The sequence below is a fragment of the Marmota marmota genome, unplaced genomic scaffold, assembly GCF_001458135.2.
Source record: "Marmota marmota marmota unplaced genomic scaffold, marMar, whole genome shotgun sequence".
NCBI lineage: Eukaryota > Metazoa > Chordata > Mammalia > Rodentia > Sciuridae > Marmota > Marmota marmota.
Window position 1 is genome coordinate 63225099 of NW_026000174.1, and position 15493 is coordinate 63240591.

The 15493-nt window shown below is 55.9% G+C and overlaps 1 protein-coding gene across 1 annotated transcript; it reads right to left on the reverse strand.

Moving 5' to 3' along the window:
• Nucleotides 1-206: 206 nt before the first annotated feature.
• On the reverse strand, nt 207-9672 carry Ptgdr2 (prostaglandin D2 receptor 2). The gene is given in 4 exon segments (XM_015478021.2): nt 207-2099; nt 2102-2813; nt 4841-4942; nt 9136-9672. Coding segments are annotated over 2 exon segments (1314 nt in total). The 5' UTR covers nt 2805-2813; nt 4841-4942; nt 9136-9672; the 3' UTR covers nt 207-1488.
• Nucleotides 9673-15493: the final 5821 nt, after the last annotated feature.

The window sequence follows — 15493 nt, forward strand, 5'->3', positions numbered from 1 at the left end:
GAACCCAAGTCCCTTACACCTTCCCAGAGGCTGCTTTGGCTACTTCTGCACCCCATTAACTCTGTCCCCTAGCAAACTGAATCCAGCTCCTCCCCACTTGAACACTGAAGGTTTAAAATAGGGAGACTGCAGGAAGCAGAGTCAGTTTCTAGCAGCCCCTTTCCTATACCAGACTGCAGAAGTCCCACAGATCTAAGCTGTGCCCATCTGGTCTACAACAAAATTATTTATTGAATACCTCTGGTATACAGGTACAATTCTGGGCACCAGGGAATACAGACAAAAGTCCCTGCCCTCGGGAGCTTTTATTCTGATGGGAAAAACATAAGCAAATCAAGTGTGTGGTGTGTCTGTGTGAAAAGTGCTGAGAAACAGCAGGAGCAGGAGGCCATACAGGGTGACATCTGGCTATCCAGTTTGCAGTGCACATGCTATGGGCTGCCCTGCCTGGCACCCAGAATTAACAGCTGGCCACCCTGGTCCTTGGTGGCCCCAGCCTTCAGTGGTCAGGAGTAATGGACCAAGATCACAAGACTTTCTCATCCCTGCTCTTCCACTGATATTCCGCAAACCAAACAAATATGTGCTGGCACCAGCTGTCAGTCCTTGGCGTGCAGCGCTGAGGCATTAGGGACCATGGAGTGGAAGTGCTACACAGGTACAAGCTGCCCCTCCTGTGCCCCCATGTGGGCAGGTGGCAGGTGCTGCAAAGACTTTGGGATTAACTGTCCAGAGGGCATCTTGTAGGATGCCAGTCCTGTGCAAGGCTCAGGATGCCATGGTCAAGTTCACTAGAAAATGTCATGTGCCGTGAATTGCTGTGTCCATTCAGATACCAAAGGCTAGACCTCCAATAACAATGCACAGTGACTTGGATTAGCCCAGGTTTCCCAAGCACTTGACCATGGCACCCCCGGGGCTCTTAAGTAGCTTGGGTAAGTCTTAGATGTGCTCTCAGAATAGGAATGGAGTGAACAGGGTGCAGACCCTGCACACAACACAGTTAAGCTCCCTGAACCCCAAGAAGCTAATCCTGAAGATTTGCAGAAGAAAGCATCTAGTTCAAACCTTGGCTGAGTACCTAACCTGAATGCCTTAATCTGGAATGGTGCTTCTCAAACCTTTCTCATTTTACTCCAAAAATTTGTACAACTATCCTACCCTAGCCTTCCACAGTCACACAGCTGGTAAAATTGGGCTCCAGGGAGTTGTACCATTTGGGACTCTGTCTGCTGGTCTAAGAAGTCATTATGAGTTTAGCTTCCTGTTACTCCAAGTGTGGTCCTTGGATCAGCAGCACTTAGTGACTGCCTGGGAAGTATTAGAAAAGCAGAATCTCCCGCACCCCGCCCCACCCACTGAAATAAACTAACAAGATCCCAAGGTGACTTATAGGCACGTCAAGGTTTGAGAAGCCCGGTTTCAACCAGGTCAGTTTCTGAAAAAACTGAGTCACCCAGGTCGCTTCAAAACGCTGACTCTCAGCGCTCACGAGCCCTTGCGGTAGTCTTGACGCTTGATTCGAGCCTTGCCTCTGCCTTGGGGAGAAAGCAGGTCCGAGCCCTGCGTTCCGGGCTGCGCAGGCCATTGGGCTAATCCGAGGTGGTGCTCAGCGCCCGGTTCAGGGGTCCCCTTTCGTCTTGGGATCGTGCCCGGTCCCTCTGCGAAGGCGCTGCGTTGTTGNCGAAGCCAGCGGAGGAGGCGCTCCGGGCGGAGCGGGGGCGCGAGGCGGCCCGTGAGCGAGAGGGAGGAGGCCGAGGTGGCGGTGGAGGAGGCGCGACGGCGGCGGCTGCCCGCCGAGCCGCCCAGGTCGCTGTCGTCCACCAACACGCTCTCGAGCACTGTGCGCAACGAGCGCCGCAGCTTGCGCACCACGTCGGGGCAGGTGAGCACGTAGAGCAGCGGGTTGACCACGCTGTTGATAAAGGCCAGGCTGGTGACGAAGGGCAGCCCGCGCCACACAAGCGGCCGCAGCGTAGGGACTGCGTGCGCCCGCGCCTCCAGCAGGCAGAAGATGTGGTAGGGCCCCCAGCAGAGCACGAAGGCGGCCACGATGGCCGCCACCAAGCGCACGAAGCGACCCGGCCGCCGGCGGCCCGGTGGCGAAGCTGCACGCTCACAGCCGCATGGCTTGAGGCGATGATGGCCAGCGGCACCACGAAGGCCAGCAGGAACTTGCTGACCGCCAGGGCGGTCTGGCGCGAGTCGCACGTGGCGTCGCGGTCAGGCCCGGGGTTCAGGAGCAGCACGTTGTAGTAGCACATGATGCGCCCGTCCAGCCGCGGGATGGTGTCCCGGAACACGAAATAGGGCACGGTGTTGAACACAGCCAGGACCCAGAGCACCAGACAGACTTTGTGGGCCGCGGCCACCGTGCGGTGGTTCTGCGCCCACACCGGCCGCACCACCTGCAGACAGCGGTCCAGGCTGATGGCGCTGAGCAGGAAGCCGCTAGCAAACATGTTGAGGAAGAAGATAGAAGAGTGCAGTTTGCAGAAGGTGGTGCCCAGCTCCCATGAGTGTCCCACGGCCAGGAAGTAGGTGAAGAAGGGCAGGGAGGCAGCGGCCAACAGGTCAGACAGCGCCAGGTGCAGCACCCAGGTGGTGACCACCGTCTGTCGCATGCGACAGCCCACTACAAAGAGGATGAGTCCATTCTCCACCAGGCCCAGCAGCGAGGCCACCGCGTGCAGCAGCACAGACACGTGGTCGATTAAGCGGATGCTGGAGTTGGTGTGGCTCTGGAGTTGGCTCATCTGCTCCAAGAGCGGACAGAGTGGCTTCAGGGTGGTGTTGGCCAACATGGCGGAGCTCTGTGGTGGAGAAGGACACACTGAGTCTGGCCGAGCTGGGACACCCTGGGAACCAGAGAGAGCCCTGGGAACCTTGCTAAGAGATAAGGTGACCTGCCAATGTGATAGGTGGGGCCACTGGGGACCAGTGACATTGAGCAAAGTTGGAGTGACCAACATCCCAGCTCCACCACCTGCTCCCTGTGGGACCTTGGGCAAGTCGTTGAACTTTCCTGAGCCCGTTTCCTCCCCTGTAATGTGGGTGTTCCTCATAACTATCTCTAACTCATGGGCTATCAGAATAAAAATAAAATAAACTCATGAGTTAATATGCAAAAAGGCCTGGTCCACAGAACTGTGTTTAATGGAGGTCAGGCCGTGCAGAATTCCTTTTTGCTGCCCCAGAGCACTGGTGGATGGACACAGCCCCCATATGGTGCAGGAGCTTTGCAGCCACCTGGAGAGAGGGGGCGGGAGGAGGAGTCTCCACCAGCCCTCCCCAGCACCCCAGGCTTTGCCTCTGCAGGTCCTCCGGAGTCTGTTGGTCACACAGAGGTGGCTGGCTGGGTGTGTTGACCGCAAAAAGCAGAGCTGGCCCCTCCTCTGATAGTAGGAAAGGAAATGAGATAAGAAGAGAGCGAGCTGGGCACAAGGACCCACCCGATGGCCCCGGGGTACCAAACAAACCCTCCTCCTAGGGGCAGCCATAGCAATGCTACCAATCCCAGGAAACCCACCCCTGTTCATTTTCTCACTCACCCACACACCCCCCAGCAGCTATTTATCCAGTCACTACCCCGCGCTGGAGAAGCCAGAATCTGACAGACACAGCACACAGCCACACATGCTCACAGCCTCAGAGAATCCCAGAGCCCTCCGGTGAAGACTCGGGTGAAGCTGATGGAGATCGAGGAGGGTTGACTTGGGGTGGAGGCTCCCTGCTGTGGAGAGGGGACAGAGCAGGGCATGGGAGCTCAGGTTGCGCTGGGCACTCATGACACGCCAGGGACCCTGGAAGGTCCTTTGCATAGGTGCTCATCTTTCTCATGGCTCTGAGAGAAAGGTGCTAGGCTCTGTCCCTGCCACTTTCCAGATGAGGAAACTGAGACAGGAGTGTTTGAAGAACTCACCAATTCACCCAAGCAGCACAGCCACACAGAGGAGCAACAGTGTGGCACTAAGCCAGGGACGATGGAGGAAAGAAGAGAAAGACAGGAGCAATGGCCTTCAGTGCTCCTCTTCCCAGCCCAACATCTGGCAGGCTAAGATGGCAGAGGGTGAGAAAATCCACTCCCTCCAGGGATCCTGCTCTTTGCAGGTTGGGCTCCTGGGATCCACACTAGACTTTCCCTGGGAGATGGGTCCCTTGAAGCTGAGCTCTGCAGGTGGGTGGGAGGGGAGCTGGCCTGTGTCCCCTGAGAATGGTGCTGCTTCCCAAGCTTTCTAGTTTGCAGTTACCTCCCAATAACCCCCATGAGACCCCATTTTGCAGAGAAGCGTGGCTTCTCTGTCCTCGGCTGCAGCAGGGGCTGGGACTCTTCTCCCAGCACACCAGGTGCATGCCATCCCCTCTCAGCCCTAATGTTTGCCTGAGTCCCATGGGATGCTCGGAGAGCACAGTCCTGCTGGACCCTCTGGAGCCATCTACCTGGGTCCCTCTGGCTGCATGGAGACAGCCCCCATCCTCCGTCCCAGCAGCTGGGGTCCTGGGGTGCAGGGGCCCAAGAACACAAGTTTGGGGAGTCCAAGTCCTGGGCTTGATTCCAGGCTCCTTGGCTTCCAGGCTGGGCAAACCTGGGCAGTTACCTCAAGCCTGCTGGTGCCATCTTCCCCCAGGTCAACGACTGCCACTGTGCCTGGCCTCTAGTTAACGCCTGAGAAAGCTGACTCCTTCCACCCTCTGAGCAGCAAGTTCCCTCCCGCCTGGTAAACTCACTCCTCTGCCATCCTGTCCGGTAGCAGCCCTCTGTTCTGGTAAAATTCTGCCCTCTCCTGTGGGTCCAGAGAGGGCACTAAGGCTGCCCAGCCCTGGACCATGGCCTCCTTACCTGGGCGCAGAGGGAGCACAGGATTCCAGCCCTGCAGGCACTTGGCTCCTAGCAGCAGCCAGACAGAGGCGTGGGGCAGGCAGAGGGAGGGGAGGAGTGAGGCTGAGGGAGGAAACAGCTGTCAGCTCCAGTGTGTGCGCGCGCACGTGTGTGTGCGTGTGCTTGTGTGTCTGTCTGGGGGCGGGAGGCAGTGACAGCCAGAGATTGAGCTCTCACGCTGGTGATCGAGAACCATTCATCCATCTGCCAGCAGCCCCTGCTCCACCGAGTCCTTTATGGAGGAGTCTTTGCAGCCCAAGGACACTGCGAGTGTGCACGGGGCCATCCCTGTGTGCAGCAAAGTGGGGGCTCGGTATGTCCGGGTGTGTGCTTTGGAGTGACCAGCGTGCAGGAGGATGAGGACTATGCCTTGCCCTGCTTTCCACCCTCCTTGGACCGCTCTCTTCTGACACCGTAGTCCTCAGAGAGGAAGGTCCCCAAGTGGCATGGGTGCCTGTGCACCAGGGACCCCAGGAAAGCAGGGGGATAGGAGGAGCGTGGGAGGCCTGGCCACCAGCGCTGGCCCCACACCCACAGCCAGAGGCCGGTCACTTCCCCTTGCTGAGCCCCGCGTTGTCATCTGTGAGCAGGACCAGTGTCTGCTTTGAGGCAGAGGCGAGGGCTGGCCCAGGGGAGTCAGGGGGCTCCGCCACTGACCCATCCCCAGCCCTTTTTTGTATTTTTTTAGAGGAGAGAGTAAGTGCTCGAAAAAATTAGCTTCTTCCCCCGCTGGGGGAGAAAGGGGCATAGGCTAGAGGCCAAGGCTGTCCGGGTTTCATTTAGAATAGGCTGGAAGCCCTGGGGTAAGAGAACTTTGAATCCTGCAGTTTGCACTGCATTGTTCCCTAACCTCACCCTCTGCTTTGCTTTTGGGGGTCAGACCCCCTTTCTTCACAGCAGCCCGCAGATGCTCAATAAAACATGTCAAGACCGAGTCAGGACAGAGGGCAGGGTGTCCCACTGAGGCCTGGGCTGGCGCACAGCCTGGGTGCTTGACAGGGTGGAGGGTGGGTAAGCAGGACAGCACTTCTCCCAGCCCCGATGGGGAAGCAGCGGGACCTTGCTCATCCGGCCTCTGCCCTGGGCCAGGGAGGCTTGGACTTCCAAACACAGAGGCCTGCAGCCTCCCGAGAAACAGGTGGCTGTTTCCACCCACCACTGATCCATGAGAAGGCCATTCAGGCAGGGCGCATGGTGGTGAGGCCCCAGGACCCTGCAGCCAGACCGCCAGCGTCTGCATCTGGCACTGCCTCTTCCTAGCTATGTGACGAGGCGAGGAGCTTCAGGCGGTATGATGTGAATCTGGGGGCCAGCGGGGGCGGAGGGGATACCCGAGATGAACTTGGGGCGCTCCACCGCTGAGCCACATCCCCAGCCCTTTTTTTGTATTTTATTTAGAGACAGGGTCCCACTGAGACTTCGCACCTCGCTTTTGCTGAGGCTGGCTTTGAATTCGTGATCCTCCAGCCTCAGCCTCCTGAGCCATTGGAATTACAGGCGTGCGCCACCGCACCCGCAAGATGTGAATTTTAAAAGGTACTCCTTCTGCGTCGTACCAGCCCCGAGTGCTGGGGTTGGAGCACAGGCTGCTCTGTGGAATAAGAAATGATCACCCCTCTCCCCTACAGACATATCTCAGCCTAGGGCATCAGGCTTGACATGAGGCACAGGCCCCTCTCTGGATCTCAGCCATCTCCTGACTCCTCCAACCAGTCACCCTTGTGCAGTGAACATCCCGCACCACCTCTCATGGCAGCCCCTTTGTTCATTTCCAGCGAAAATCTTTATTCCTCTGAAACTTCTCTGCTCTTGTTTCCAATCCTGGAATCATTGTCATGGCTTGGTTCCCAGCCCTCCCTGAGGACAACTTATTCTAAACAAACAAAAAAGTTACTAAATTCTACTAGTTACTAAAATAAGTAAACAAACAAAAAGATATTACATGTGAGCAGGGCCCTGAGTCATTTTCTGAAGAAAAGAAGGGCGTGCACCCTGTTCTTCATGTCCCAAGGGGCTTTGGGGCCCTTGGCTGCACTCCCATGGTGGAAATGGTCCCGGCACACACACTGAGAGCCCTGAGCCCCACAGCAACTACCCATTGGGTGGGTAGGAGACAGAAGTCGGCCTCTTCCCCTGGGGTTTCAGGAACCAAAAGCCAACACCAGTCAGTCCAAGAGGAAGAGTCTCCGAGGGTGTTGGAGCAGTGGGGGTGCTGGGTGGGGGTTCACTGGCTGGGTGTAAAGGACAGATGGCTCCGAGTGACCAGGGGACACACATTCAGCCTGAGTCTAGGAGAAAAGGCATTCAGAGGCTCAATGGAGCCACGGATGCGTCAGGCCTTCACTGGGGGCAGGAGGCCACCAAGACTGTTAGATGGGTCCTCACATGGAGTCCCGGGAGGGTGACCAGGCCTTGGCAGACTCCTGACAGCACAGACCTTGATTTCCCATGGCACAGGACCCCCTGAGGGCCTCAGTTGCTGGGCCTCTGACCCAGGCCTCTGACCCCGCAGGTCCAGGTGGAGCCGGGAATTTGCACTTCTGTCACATTCCCTGGGGAAGCCGCTGCTGCTAGGCCAGAGTCCACCCCGAGACGGAACCTCTGAGCCAAATCCCAGTCACACGAAGGCTGAGGAGGGGGTCGCAAGTTCTAGGCCAGCCTGAAGTGAGACCCTGTCTCCAAATAAGAGATAAAAGGGCTGGAGGTGTCACCTGGTGGCAGGGCACCTGCCTAAGCAGGCACAAGGCCCCGGCCCAATCCCAGGACTGCAGAAGGAAACAAAAGGCCAGACCTGGACGAGGTCTTGGGAGTCCTTGGGCCTGGTGCCCTGACGGCAGGGGACTGGTCAGACAGCCCTCTTAGCCGAGGGCCTGGGAGCGAGCGCCCCTCTGAGGCTGCGCCCCCACAGGAGGACAGGGTGATAAGGAGAAGGCACTCAGCCCCCAGCCGGGCAGAGTGCGGGGCGAGTACAAGTTCCTGGAATTGTCTGAGGGGTGTGCTTTGGGGACATCGTGGGCTTGGCCAGCCAGAGCTGCCCTGGGGGTTATAGGTCAGGGGGCAGGAAGCTGGTCAGCCAGGGCCTCAGGCCCAGGAAGCCTTCTGACCCAAGCAGGGGCAGGGCTGGGCCCACGAGCCACAATCACCAGGCTTCTGTGAGCAGCTGGGGACCAGGGCTGGGGGCCAGGTCCTCAGCCCCACCACACCCTGCCCTGCCCTGTGTCCAGTTCCCTCAGAGCTGGAGAAAGGCGCAGCTGCCTCCAGGGCCCTGCAGTCCCTGCAGTCCACCCCCCGCCCCAGGCCAGAGCCTGAAGTCACAGTAAGAGCAGAGGCCGGGCATCCTGCAAGGGCACCAGCTCCCCCCGCAGGAGACGGCTCGCAGACCTGGGCTCCACAGCCAGGCTCCCCAGTCCCCTGGCCCCGCTCCCTCACAGCCCCCTGCGCCCTCCCCCCACCTCACCTGCCCAGCCCCTCCCCCACCTCACCTGCCCAGCCCCTCTCCCCCCAGGCCTTTGCCAGGCTGCCCTGGAAAGCCTTCACACTCAGTCTCACACACACACACATACTTACACACACACACACACGCACTCTCACACACACACATACTTACACATACACATGCATGTATGCACTCACAAACTTGCAAACACACAATCACACACACGTGCACTCACACGCATTCACGCACACTCACACATATGCACACGCACACACTCACCTTCATGCACACACTCCTTGCACACACAAACTTGTTAACACAATCACACACTCTCACACTCACACTATTCTCATTCTCACATAACACACATAAAATCACACACTAATACACTCACATACTAATACACATGCTCACACTCATGCACACTTGCTCACACACATATACTCACATATGCTCATACATCCACACTCACACACAATCACATCCACCTATACAACTTTCACACACACACAATTGCTATCACACACAAACACCAACACACTTTCACACTAGTACATATGCTCTCACACACATGGACCATCACACACTTACAAATATACACACTTAGATATATGCACGCACAGCCACACTCACACACACACTAGTACGCACACTGTTCACACACAGTCATGCACATGACCACACATACGACGCACTCTCACACATTCGTTCACATGCTGACACATACACTTGCTCACACACAACTCAACAAAATCACACCAGCACTCACACACATCACACTCCCACACCATCTCACACTAACACGTGCACTCACACACACCTTGCTGGTCCTGCAGGCTCCTTCTGAGACCGCCGTGTCTGGGCCCAGGAGGGGTGCTCGGCACCAGTGCGCCTCGTGCACACAGAGGCCAAGACAGGACCGTCCCGGGGCCAGCTGTGCTGCCCGGCCCTGCCCTAGGAAGCGAGGATTTCAGTTCCTCTCTGGCCCCTTGGAGAAGTCAGTCAAGGAGGAAGTGAGGCACAGGGCAGGAAGCAGCCAGGAACCTGGCACCCACCAGCCCCAGTGCCGGAGCCCTCAGGTGCCCACACCCAGCCGAGCAGCAGCCCCACAGGACCCCACAGGATATCTTGTGGGGGCCCAAGTGGGTTCCCTGATGCCAACCTCAGCCACAGGAAGCCTGCCTCCTCACACGACCCGCCAGCCCCTCCTGGGCCCCCACCTGCATCGCTGCTGCTGCGTCACCCCCAGCGCTCACCACCGCCCGCCTGCTGGGCCTGCGCGCCCTGCTGCTGCTTGCTCCCTGCTCTGGAATCTCGGTCCTTCCCTTGGCCTCTTGGTGAACTCCTATGCATCCTTCAAAACCCTAACCACGGAAGCTTTGCCGATTGTCTCAGGAAGACCTTACCTCTCGCTCCACCCTCCCACGTCTCTAAGTCACCGTGTCTGCCGCCACCCTTGCCCTCTGGAGACCCCTTTCACCAGCTGCTCTCACCCTCTTGATGAGCAGCAGACATCCTTCCTATTTTATCTCCTTTTCTCCAAGGCCAAGCAGAGGGCCTGCCTATGGGAGGGTCCACGTGCAGACCCCACGGCCCCAGGTCCTCAGAGCAGTGCTGGCTGCGCCCCGTGCTCCCCAGGGCTGGAGCAGCTCTGTGGCTGTCTTCACCCGCGCTGGCCACAGCCCGGAGCTGACGTCTTGATGGTAGGAAGGGAGAGCAGAGGCAGAGCGCCGGGCAGGCCCTGGACTTAACGCTCAGTCTCAGGTGGGTGTGCTCCAGGGCCAGGCGGCCTCCGGAGCTCTAGGGAGGGTTCTGCCTCTGCCCAGCGTCAGGTGGCTCCAGTCGCGGCTTCCCTGACTCGGCTTCCCGGTCTTCCCTGTTTCTCATGAGACACTTGTCATTGGATTTAGGGCCTACCCGGACAATCCAGGGTGACCTCATCTTGAGATCCTTAACTCATTTATATCTGTAAAGCCCTTTAATTTTTCTTCCCAAATAAGGTCCCAGTCAGGGGTTCCTGGGTTAGGGAGTGGGCATATGTTTTTGAGGGTCACCATGGAACCCACTACAGATAGGCTAACGTTGAGAGGCATTGTGCCAGCCCCGCGAAGCACTTGTCATACACTAGCGGGTTTTACCCCCACACTTACCCTCTGAGGCAGATACTGTTCTTGTCCCCACTTGCAGAGGAGAAGACTAAGGCTCAGAGAGGTTAGGTAACTTGGCCTAAGCTGCTCAGCCAGTGAGCAGAGGAGCTGGATTTCAGAGCCAGGTGTTCCAGCCCCAGCGCCCAGCTCATCCCAGCTGACTGCATTTCTCTGAGGTTCTTTGTATCCTGCAGGAGAAGCAGAGCTGCCTTTGATGTTCAGTGTGCACCCCCAGCCTTCCGGAAACATCTCTGCCACGGGCAAGATCTGCGTGGTGCGCAGTTGGGACTTCCCTGGTCACTCTGCAGGCCACTGAGATAAGTGACCTGTTCCCTGCCTGGGCCTCCCCTTGTGCCCTCCCTTTGTCCCTAGGTGGGGCTGAGAGGACACAGTGGGCACTGACACTTAAACCTCCCGGCATCATCATTCTTAGTCCCGTGTTTCAGATTAAGAGACTGAAGTCCTGCTTTTAAAAATTAAAAGAATTAGGTTTAAAAGGAAAGTGGAATAAACAGGCTGAGATTTAGGAAGCGACTCAGGGAGGAATATCAGCAACCTTAAGTTAGATACTGCCACTAGTCCCAAGGAAAGCATGTCACAGAGCAGGTGACATTCAACGTCTCCGGCAGGTGAGTGGAGGAGCTGGGATCCCTCCCAGACCCAGGAGGTCTGGCACCCATGAGTGTCCTCAGTGCCCTCTCCAGGATGGTGTAGTGTCATTTCCTCAAAGGCCTCTGAGTGGGTCAGCTTTGCATCCATTATGACAAAATGCCTGAGAAAGTCTCCTATAAGGAGGGAAGACTTATTTTGGCTCCTGGCTTCAGAGGTTTCAGTCCACAGTTGGTTGGCTCCATTGTCTTGGGTCTGTGACGAGGCAGAACACTGCGGTGGGGACCCATGTGGAGGGAAGCTGCTCACATATGCAGCCAGGAAGCAGAGGGAGTGAGGGAGGGGCCAGGGTCCCGCCTCTGTCCAAGGGCACGCCCCCAGTGACCTCACTTCCTCCCCTAGGCCCTGCCTCCTGAAGGCTCAGCCCCGCCCATGCTGCAAGCTGACAGTCAAGCCTTCAGCACGTGGCCTCTGAGGACCATTTAAGATCCAAACCACAGCAGCATCTTCCTGCCCCTGGCCATGAGCCAGCTGCCCATTTCCAGGGCCTTGGGAGACGTGCTGTCCATGGACCCGAGGTCAGTTAGGCGACACCTCTCTCATTCCCTAATTCCTTCCCACCATCACTACTCTCCTCTGTATCTTCAAACAACAGGCAAGTGACTCCCAGGGCACTGTGCTCGTAAGCAAGGGACACAGGTCCCTGTGCCTGATATCCCAGCGCGGGACCTCCCTCCACAACACCCAGTTCACAGGGGTGGAAGGAGGGATGGGGCCAGAGATGCCACTTGACAACCAGCACACTGGCCAGTGAATGTTCAATAAGGAGCAGGAAAATCACAGGGTCACAACGTGTCTCCCATAGGACACTCGTAAATTACAGAGACATCAGGACGTCAGCACAGGGAACCTGGACACCCACTGCCTTAACCTGTGGCCAGAGTTTCAGCACACACTGGTGTGAGGTCCCTCCTGAGGACATTCTGAGGAGGACACAACATTGCTTTGGAGTGTTCTGCCCATTGTAGACCCTATTGTGTCCCCCAAATTCATAAATTGAAGCCCTAATCCCCTCCCGCAGAATGCGACTCTATTTGGGGAAAGGGCCTTTAAAGAGTTCATTAAAGAGGCCACAAGGGTGACTGGTGTCCTTAAAGAAGAAGTCTGGATGCACCAGGAGCCACAGCATGTGCACAAGCAGAGAGAGACCATGTGAGGGCACAACCAGAGAAACAGGCCTCAGAGACTCCAGACCTTCCGATGCCTTGACGGTGGATTTCCAGCCTCCAGAACCGTGAGAAGATAACTACCTGCTGTTTGAGCTGCCCGACTGCGGGGTCTGTTATGGAGCCCTCGCTAGCCAAGACACTGCCCAATGCACCTCCTGAATCTACACAGGCAAACACCAGCAAACCCAAACGGAGAGCCGACCCGCAGAACGGTCAAAAATGTCAAGTGGGAAAGACAAAAGAGACCCCGGGCAGAGGGAGGACGGCCCCAGATCAGAGGAGGCAGAAGAGACTCTTGAGCCTGGATCAGATCCCAAACCAGGAAAAAACTTCTCCTTTGCTATAAAAGTCATTGTCAGAACATTGCTGGAGGTTGAGCTGGGTTTGTAAGTTAGACAACTGAGTTTATGCCCCCGCTGATTTCCTGATTTGGACAGTGTCACTGTGGTTACTCACGGTTTTGGGGGTGTGGGGAAGCACACTAAAGTAATTAGGGGTAAAAGGGAAGCCAGCTCTCAAATGCTATGGAAGAAAGTGTGTGTGTGTGTGTGTGTGTGTGTGTGTATGCACGTGCCCGTGCGCACAAACAGGCAGGAAGAAAGAGGAAGCTGGAACAAATGGAAAGAGCATCCAAGAAATCTTTTCTAAGTTAAAAAGTATAAAGTTCAACATGAAAAGTTTAAAAACCCACTATCCTTCCAGAAAAGCCCCCTGGGGCCTTGCCTCCTCCCCTCCCCCCCACCTCTTTCCTGCAAGCTCCACCACCACGACCACCCTTTTTTTTTTTTTTTTTGCTAAAAACAATTTTTATGTTAATTTGCTCCTTGGGAAATGTACAAACATAAAATAAGCAAGCATTAGCCAAAGGTATTAGAGGAAAATTGAGAACGATGCATACATTTTATCAAACTAGAATTCTTTTTTTTTTTTTTTGCTGTTGTTGTTCTAATTGGTTATACGTGACAGTAGACTGCGTTTTGACACATCATACATAAATGGCACACAGCTTCTCCTTGGTCTGGTTGTGCTTGGTGTAGAGTTCCACAGGTCATGTAATCCTAGATGCACACGGGGTACTAATGACCGACTCATTCCTACCCCATGCCCCTCCCCTCCCTTCACTCCCCTCTGTCAAGTCCAGATACCTCTGTGCCCCCCTTATTGCGAATTAGCACCCGCATGTCAGAGGGAACACTTGGTCCTTTGGGATTGCAAGCTCCCCCTCTTGAAGCCCTGTCTACTGACCTCTGTCTCCCGCTGGCCCCAAACTCCCCACCACTCAGGAACCCACTGGCTCCTTCCATCCCTTCTCAGGGCCCTTCCTCCAAAAACACTTCCATAACCCTACTCCACCCCACCCCGGTTGGTGCCTCTCCTGACTCTGCCCTCAGAGCTATCCACCAAGCTCTCCCAGCTGGGCTCCGGTCCCAGGAAGCGCTCATCACCGCCAAACAGTGAATGATTGACACACAATTTAGCACACCCATCGTGGGTCTCCTCCAGGCTTCTCGTCCACCCTGCAAGGTAAGCATTGCCGTCTACGATCATCAGCCTCAAAGCTCAGAAAACACAAAGCAGCCCAGGTCACAGGTAGAACTGCAGGGGACAGGAACCAGGCTTTGGGGCATGAGCCACAAGCTCCTCCAGCTGCTGCGAATTCCAATGACCCATAGTTGCTGGCATTTGCTGCGTTCAGACTCTGCTGGGCCCTGGGCTCATTGCTCCGTCAATTAGTGCCCTGAAGTCCCTCAAAGGAGGAGGCCGTGTAATGAGAGGCACCCGCGAGGCGTCAGGGCGGAGCCTGGCATGTAGTGAACTCTGTAACGCGATGGCCATTCCTGGGGTGGTTGTAATAGACCATTCCTTAGAACTGTTCTGATTAACAGAAAAACTGAGAAGACAGTGCAGAGCGCATCTGAGGACCCCACGCCCAGTTTTCCCTATAAGTAGCATCTTACATGATTTCAGCACATTTGTTACAATTAATTAAACCTTTGTGAATCCGTCTTGATTCACTCATTCTATATTAGTGCAGGTTGAGTAGCCTTATCCCAAATACTCGGAACCAGAGTGTTTCAATTTAGGGAATTTTTTTGGATCTTGGAATATCTGCATATTTATATTAAGATATCTCGGGGAGAGAATGCAATAGTAAACACAAAATTCATTCATTTTTCATACATATCTTATGTACGTAGCCTGAAGACTATTTCAAACGTGCCTGTGTTTCGACTGTGACCATCACATAATACTGAGGGTAGAATCTTCCACTAGTGTTTTATGTCAGCACTTAAAAAGAGTATTTCAGATTTTGGATTTTTAGATTAAGATGTTCAACAGAAGCAGGGTGCAGTGGCACACACCTGTAATCTCAGTGGCTTGGGAGGCTAAGGTAGGAGGATCATGAGTTCAAAGCCAGCTCAGCAACAGCAAGGCGCTAAGCAACTCAGTGAGACTGTCTAAATAAAATACTAAATAAGGCTGGGGATGTGGCTCAGGTGCCAAGTGCGCCTGAGTTCAATCCCTGGTCCCCACCCCCAAAGAAAAAAAAAAAAAGATGCTCATCAGAAACGGCCTTCAATTAACTGGCTTAATCCTGGTTAGGCCATGAAGAGCTTGTCACAGAGGACGCACCTGTGGCCCCTATTGGCCGTGAGCTCCTGGGGCAAGGCCCTCTCCCTGTGGGTCTAGCTGAAGGTGGGGAGGAAAATAATGGGGGCTTCTCTTCCCCTCAGTCCTGAGGTCCCCGTGCAGGCAGGAGGCCCTGGGGGGCTGTCTGGGCTGGAAGGGGATGGTGAGGGGCTTGGGAGGGAGACAGGCCCCAGGTCTTCAGGGCACCTCCCAGCCATGGATGCTGACCCTTAGCCCACCTGCAGCCTTGTCTTTTCTAGAAAGCCCCTCCTCCAGCCCTGGGCAGCTACAACCACTCTAGGAGCAGCGTCGACCCCCAGCTGCTGCGAGACTTCTGAACCAGGGAGTCTGGCCAAGGACCGCCTTCTGAGCAGCCCCTGAGGGCCCTGGCTGGGAGGGCGCTCTCCTCTGCTTTGGGGCAGGAATTTCTCCACTGCCCCTGCGGGCCAGGTGGGCCCCCTTTGTCCTCAAAGGCTGCCACTTGCCGCCTCCCCCATATAAGTCCTCCCCTGCTCTAGTGGCAGAGCAGTGGGGGCTGCTGGAGAGGTCTGTGCGTACCTGA